The sequence below is a fragment of the Laccaria bicolor genome, genomic scaffold (assembly GCF_000143565.1).
Source record: "Laccaria bicolor S238N-H82 LACBIscaffold_69 genomic scaffold, whole genome shotgun sequence".
Classification (NCBI taxonomy): domain Eukaryota; kingdom Fungi; phylum Basidiomycota; class Agaricomycetes; order Agaricales; family Hydnangiaceae; genus Laccaria; species Laccaria bicolor.
This window is the reverse complement of record NW_001889940.1, coordinates 26,304-34,231: the sequence shown is the minus strand read 5'-3', so window position 1 is coordinate 34,231 and position 7,928 is coordinate 26,304. Positions and strand designations below refer to the sequence as shown.

Here is a 7,928-nt window from a genome sequence, read left to right as displayed (position 1 = left end):
ACATTCCCATGCAGGCCAGATCACCTCGTTGCTTGGCAAATATGTAAATTCTTTGTTTCTGTTTCCTCATGTCAGAACGAGCTTTCATTGACATTAAATCGTTGCCTCATCATTGTTGCCATAGCAAAACAGGGTTTATCTTTATCTTCCTGCTGTGGCAACAACATTTTCTTTTTATTCATCATTGCCACAAAGATGATGAGCAAGAAAATTATAATTTTATTTAACTGATCATTTTTGTCACAAATGTGGAATAAAAGATTTAACATAGTTATTTACTATTTGCTACCTCTTTACCTGGCGACAAAAGCCATTTGCCCCTTGTGTGACAGCAAAACACAGATGCTGATGGTGACGCCAGCAAACGCCGTGACTCGTTTAGGAAGGTGGGCGTGAGGATGGGTTATACAGAATAAATGTTACTAGGCTTTTAACAGCCATATGGTGTAGCGGAAATATTGCTGCTAAGAATTCACGTGACATTCACTGAGGCTAGAGTTCAATCCTTGTGCATCCACTTATTTTTTTATATATTATAATAACAACAACAAATATTGGAATTCATTGGAATCTGTTGGAATTTGACTGGAATATACTTTCCATTGGAATTCCATGGAATCTGGTTGGAATTCCAATGGATTCCGATGGAAACTGTTCTGGGAGGCTCCCAGATTCCAACCATTTCCACTGGATTCCATTGGATTCCATTGGAATTTCCACAGAATTGGAAACCAGAATGGCTGAGGCTCCAGCCAACTGGTTTCCATTGGAATTCCATGGAATTCCGACATTCCGCTTGGAATCCGCCAGAACTCATGGGGGATGGTAAAGACCTCCACGGGTTATCCTCTGGGGGCTACCACCGTCCTTCTGTGCTCTCATTCAATGATCTGGACGTGCAGGTCAGGACTTTACAGTGGCAGCTGAAGCGATTTTGGCTGTTACTCCTACAACTATGAAGAAAGGGATCAGTGAGGCTGAGGTATTGACAATGGCGAGAACAGTAATAGAGGAGGATGAATCCGAAAATCGAAATGAAGAGGTGTTAGAGGTGTTAGAGGTGTTACAGGAACAAGGTATTACTGTGGGAGAGGGTAATGTTTTGGTGTCTGTCAGTGACAATGTAGGGATGCGAGTCTCACGGGATACAGAGGAGGAAGAAGCTTCCTCAACAAAGTTGAAGGGCAAAAGGAAGCAGGTTGATGAAACCTTTCATAGTCAAGAAGCTGAGTCCCTTAACCTTTACCTCTCCCCCCACTGTCACCACTCTACATGGAATGACGCCTTCAAAAATCAATACAAAAGTAAGCTTTCTTTTTCGGTGTAATCCTATCAAATTCATACTCTACCTATAGTCCAACTCAACTATCCTTCCACAACAACCTACAAGCCTATCCTGGACATGCGATGCTGTGATGTATGTTCCCCCGAACTCTTTCCAGTTGAAGACATCGTTCTTGAGCAACGGTCTGGCCTTGCTTGTGGTCACAACAAAGAGCACCCAAAATCTCTTGCCAACATGCTTCGCTCCGGACTTATGGATTGGCGAGAGGATAAACTTGTTGAGGTTGTTTATTCCTCTCAGATATCTATCATTTCAGGCGACACACTGCTAACTGACACGAACATTGACCAAATTATTGCCTCAGGTGTTCGAATCAAGTCAGCAAGTGAGCTGCAGCGATACACCTGGTGGCTGTTGTGTTTCGACAATTCTGGCAACATCACTGAGGTTGGTCGCTTACTTCTTGGTCAACTCATTCAAATTTATTTTGAACATGATTTGCGGGCTGAATTGGGTGAGCTACCACCAGAAACACCACCCTTGGACATCCCTGTGGCAGAGTCTAGCCAGCAAACTCGTGGTCCTGGGCGAGGGTGAGCAGGAAGAAGAGCACAAAGTTCAGACCGAGGACAAAGGGGTAGTAGAGGCCGTCGAGGTAGCAGACAAGCACAGGTTTAATACATGGGTATATAAAAATGGTTAGCAAAGAGTGGGATTGAAATTTCGATGGTAGGATTGCAAGAGAAAAAGTGGAAGTTACAATGAAAAAGTGTTTACTGCATCTGTAATGAAGGCTACAAATTCGCTTGGATCCATTCCTTCTGGAAACTCTTCCACATCCATTGCCAGATCCATGAGGTCAATCTCAACATCCTCACCATAATCCAATCCAGGAGCTGAATCCTCGTCATTCTCAATTTCTTCTTCGAGACCAGGCTGGGCAACCTGGTCAGTAGGAATTGGCGGTTGTGATGCTCGATACTGAGCCTTCTGGGTGTCCTTGGAAAAATTGCGGTACACCTTCGAAGTAGTCGCATATAGTGTTCGAAAGTCCGGTTAGGTCTGGTTATTGGGTGCCCACGGGCTCTAACCGAGACCGAGACCGGTTAGCCTTTGTCCCGAAACCTAAAATAACCTAACTGGACTGCAACTAACTGGTTATGGTCGGTTATTTGCAGTTACTAACTGGTTAGGACCGAAAAATAAAGAATCGGTTATAACAAGGCAAATATGCTCATATGTATCTTGATAGATATTATTTCTGCATATTCTAGCTTTAAAACGAGCCCAAGAACGCTAAAATCGGTGAAGAATTGACATATTTATGCAATTATCCTTGAAAGTCTACACATTTGAGTGATATTTTAGAGATTTGACTGTAACTTAGTCAAATTTTAAGCGTTTTCGACGTTCTGAAGTGCGTTTTGAAGGTGTATAATAGGGCTGGTTATAACCAATTATAACCGGTTATTTAACGGTTAGTTAACCGCAAAATAACCGGTTATTCCATTTTCGAAATCAACTAACCCTAACTGCTGTTAGGTTAGTGTTGCGGTTAGGTCCGGTTATTTTCCGGTTATTTTCCGGTTAACTAACCTAACTTTCAAACACTAGTCGCATAGGCAGCACCTGCAGCCATGAGGTCACGGGCTGGGATTGTCATTTTGTTGTTTTGGCGTTCTGGAGTATACATTTGAATTGTATGTTCCTCAAGATAGGCTCGAATTGTGGCAATGTCAGTGTCAATTGCTGGACTTGTATGTGACTTGCCATTGTACGGAGTCTTGAAGTTCATTTGCACTTGACGGATGACATCACGCAAGGCAAATATTGAGACGGACACCATAGAGAGCCACTCCCAGCTACGGTTGGAGCCTTTAGCATTATAAATGATCTTTGGGAGATTGAATACATGAGTTGCTCGAAAAGAAGGCAAACATAAAGAGAGTCGAACCTTGAGCCAAAAGTTTTGATGTTCCTGGAGTAAATCCAATTCCTTGAAGCTGTTTGGCCGACCCAATAGATTAGCAAGCCAGTTCATAAGATATGCATGTCTTAATGAATGAATGTTGATCAATTTCAAAAAGCCATGTGAGCATAACAGTGTACCGTAAATGAGGATCCATAATTTTGAGGTCCATAATGGTGCGGAACATTGCATCAGAATATTTTGGCATTTTCCCTGAGCCTCAGAACATTACCATCCAGTGTGCCAACACATTGACCACTGCACCAATATCACCCCGTTTGATAGAAGCAGTGAGAACGGCAAGGATCAGGGCATCATGGTTGAATAGAATAATGTTCTCATGAGGAATGTCACAATCTGTCAATCTTTGAAGTTTCGAAACCCTGCGTGCTGAGCATAGCTGCTCAAAGACTTGCCTCACAACATCTTTGATGGTGCTGTAGCTGCTCACTGATGAGACCCATTGGTTCAAATCCTTTCTGAGGCAAAACAGCCGAAATCCATCAAGAATGTTGGCAGGAAGTGCAAGTCGAAGTACAAGTTGCATGATTGGGCGGAACGGAGGAAGTTGTTTGGCATTCCAACCTGCTGATATCGCCTTTCGTCCAAGTAATGTGTTGATCCTCCACAGCGACCATGGGGCTTTGCTATTTGCAACACCCCAGTGCTCATTGGCCGTACAACGACTGCCAGCAATTTTGCCATGGAACAGCCCTACCTGTGTTTTTGTAAGCTTGCTCGGGTTGTCCACAAGTGATCTATCATCCCGATAAGCACCACAGACCTCGAAAAGAAATCAGATGCAGAAAATGTTAATGAGATGAGACATAACCCAGATGGCGCACCATATCAGAGAGGGCATTCATTAACTGATCCCCTGCAAGAATAAATGGGCCATGCTTCTCAATTTCCTCTGCAGTAAGCCCAAGCGTCCAAAAGAAGATATGGTCCATGACTTCGATTGTCCCATCAATGGTAGACTCATCAATGAGGGCAGCAGGGAGAGGATATTGTTCAGTTTTGTGGACAGGAATTAATAACACCGACAGCGGCTCGCGATTGATGTCCTTGAAACGTTGATGGAGCTGTGGGAATGCCGTGAAGAGGATCTCTTCGATTTGCCATAACATGGAGGCCTCAAGTTCAGTAACTTGTTGAAGTGATGGAAGGAGATCAACATGGGGCTGAATGTCAAATGTGATGCGACGTGTGCTTTGTGGTTGTAGGGAAGAGAGTGGAATTGAGCCAAAAGGGACATTGTAAAGTGGGATTAATGTCACTGTCATCCCATTATCAAAATGATCCTTTGAGGCCTGACGTTGCTCGTTTACTCGAAACACGATGTTGAGATTGTCCCAAACAACAAGGCAAGCTTGTTCACACACGAGCTTCTTCATAAATTCCCGCTTCTCCTCACCCAGGTCCTTAATTTTGCCCATGGCCGACGAGTATGAAAGAGAGAATCCAGCATGGTTGAGAATGGAGAACAGAGAACGGGATGCGCCACAGGCCAGTAGGTATATGCAGGTAATCAGTTGGAATTTGCTTGCTTTCTCGTTCCTTGTTTGTGCGATAATACATATAAGGGTTGAGATAATCTGATGAACATCAGTTCATAGGGGAAATTGGGACAGGAAAGTGAGACACACCACGTCTTTTTTCTTCCGACCCACTTGGGATATGTCCGACTGAGAATTGTCCGGCTCACCACACAAAATGGAGAGGAAGGTGAATAAAGTGGGAGCGACACTTTGCGCATCCTTGAGCAGTGTCTCAAGCAAGAACTCCTGGAGGATGGAAGATAGTTCCTTCCCCCTATCAGGCTGAAGAACCCTCCCAAGTAAAAATCCCTCGTGTCGAAGCTTGTCCTGGAAATGGGTTGACATCCATTCATCCACCACAACCTTTTGACGGATGTGCATGGCATCTAACAACTCTTTTCCATGTGCTATGAGCATTTGAGATACTTGAGAGGAAAGACGACAATCCTTTGTGCCAAAAAGTTCAGAAAGGTATCCAAACAGGGATGTGTACCCTGCAGCAATCCTCACCCTTTCCATCTCCTCCAAACGACTGGTTTCCAGCTTCTGCTTCTCCTCTGCAGCCCGCTGCTCCTGCAGACTCTTTTCCTTCGCAACTTCCTTGTCCTTCTCCAGCCACAGCTTGCGTGATTCATCTCGAATTTGAGGAGTGATTGGCTGAAGTACACAGCAGGTTTTCTTTGTTGGGGGACCCGAATGATTGACGAAAGTGGGCGTTGGCGTCGCGTTTTCATTGGTTTGTGTGCGCTTTTTGGGTGTAATGAACATCAGGAATATATTTGGGAGTGATAGTGTGCGGAAAGGGGGTTAAATGGCTAGGTACACAAAGGCAATGTGAGTCGTGTCGAGATCACGCGTCTCGATCGCATCCAAAACGGGTATCGGCTGGGTTTAAAATCCCCATGTACTTCATCACGGTTATGTTGGACCAGCTGCTATTGGAGGTAATTCTATACACATTTTTTCTTTTCTCCCGTTTTACCTCCAATAGCGGCTGGTAACGAGCCTATGTCAACAACATACTTTTTTAAATGAAAAAGCAGACAACTTTTCTAATGAAAAAGCGGACACTACAAAAAGTGGATCCTACAAACTTTTCTAATGAAAAAGCGCACACTACAAACTTTTGTAGTCTCAAAAAGCAGACTTAACAAACTTTTGTAGTCTGAAAAAGCGGATACTACAAACTTTTCTAATGAAAAAGCGCACACTACAAACTTTTGTAGTCTCAAAAAGCAGACAATACAAACTTTTTTAATGAAAAAGCGGACACTACAAACTTTTGTAATGACAAAAAGCGGACACTACAAACTTTGTAGTCTAAGTCCAAGCTTTTGTAGTCTGGGTCTGACTTTTATAGTCTATCAGTAAACTTGGTAGTCTATAAACTTTTGTAGTCCTTTGTATGTATCAGTAAACTTTGTAGTCTAAGTTTGACTTTTGTAGTCTTTTATAGTGTATCAGTAAACTATGTAGTCTATATCTGTAGGGTAGGGCCTGCACCTTCCTTTTTTGGTCATTTTTCCTGCAATACAATAATTGTAGCCCTTTCTTTTAGCTTTCTATACAGTCATTCACCCCTTAATGATACACCACCCCCATTTGATACACTTTTGACTAGCAAATATCTCGCTCAATACTAGACCGATTTTGACAAAACAAGTTGTAACAGGTAGTACAAACTCATATCTACCACCGTACATAATTTGGATGCAATTGAGCCAGAATTGGCAAAGCTGTGGAGCATACAAAATGGACTGTTTTTCGGAAATAGCCAAATACAGTCACACCCCTCAATGATACACCTATAATCTTAGTTTTTCTCTGTGAAATGTGGGTCAAACATTCTGAAATTTGGTATGGTCATAGAAGGGCATTTATCTGAGATTTTCATGTAGTTTTTGTAGGGAAAGGATGTGCTCAAATCTGTTGAAACTAATTTCTCATTTTGGGTGTATCATTAGCAGGTGGATGACTGTATATACTGAAATCATGTTATTTGGTTTTGTTTTCATGGAGAAAAACACAAAAAACAAAAAAAAAATGCGACACTTTTGAAATTCCTTTACCTCATATCTCCACAACAGGAGCACTTCAGAACATAATTCAAACAGATTCAGGAAGCTACAGTGTAGGGCTACAACTTTCGTTTTTTTGACCATTTTTGGTAATTGGTCATGTGACCAACATCCCAACATCCCATTACATGGACCCTGATAGGTAAAATCATTCTCATCTTGCTTTTCTTCACTTTTAGTCAAACCAGGTCATATTTCCCTTTTGGGATGGACCCTGAAGGCAGTGCCTGATGTTCTGTACACCATTCATATGTTTTTCCAATTCTTCCGCTATATTCTGGCTATTTTTGGATATATTACCATATTTGGAAATGTGCCCTGGACCCTGGAAACAACCCCAATGTCATCACCAACAGTGAGCACCATCCCCCATTTTTTTCTGATTTTTTGGCTATTTTCCGGCTATTATTGGCTATATTACCATATTTGGCAATGCGCCCTGGACCCTGAAAACAGTCCCTGACGTCGTCAGTAACAGTGAGCACCATCCCCCATTTTTTTCTGATTTTCCGAGGTCTTATCAGTGCCCCCCTAATTCCTGCAGGAATCCGGTCATTCCTGCGGATTCCGGTGGATTCCGGAGGAATGAAATTTGGCAGGGAGGCCTGCTATTTTTGTCATTCCGGTGCCTTACCATTCCGGCGGAATTTGGGCATTCCGGAATTGACACCGGAATGTTCCGCAGGACTGACAGGAACGGAATGGAACGGAATCCGGTTCTTTGTTTGTTTGTTTTACTTCTGTTACCAAACAACGGCAACGTTACCAAACAAATGCAATACCCTTTCCTTTCCACCCACCACCAACCACATTGACAACAGCGACAACGACGACAACGCCACACGACCAACAACGGCCACGACCACCCCAGCAACAAACGGCGACGACCACGGCCAGCGACGTGGCAACGAAACGGACAACGACAACGACAACGACGTGGCGCCAGCACCATCCACGAGCGCCGACCACCATCCACGAGCACCTCCATCAACCAACGGCGACCAGCGCCCACCACTATCCACGAGCGCCCACCACGCGAACGCCGCGATGCCACG

General features: G+C 43.6%; 1 protein-coding gene across 1 annotated transcript; it reads right to left on the bottom strand.

Moving 5' to 3' along the window:
- Positions 1-2,888: 2,888 nt before the first annotated feature.
- On the bottom strand, positions 2,889-5,563 carry LACBIDRAFT_334739 (uncharacterized protein; the record flags this gene model as incomplete). Its single annotated transcript, XM_001889525.1, is given in 4 exon segments — positions 2,889-3,467; positions 3,487-4,038; positions 4,100-4,852; positions 4,904-5,563. 4 exon segments carry the CDS (start codon positions 5,561-5,563, stop codon positions 2,889-2,891), a joined length of 2,544 nt encoding a protein of 847 aa, XP_001889560.1.
- Between the last annotated feature and the right edge of the window lie 2,365 nt (positions 5,564-7,928).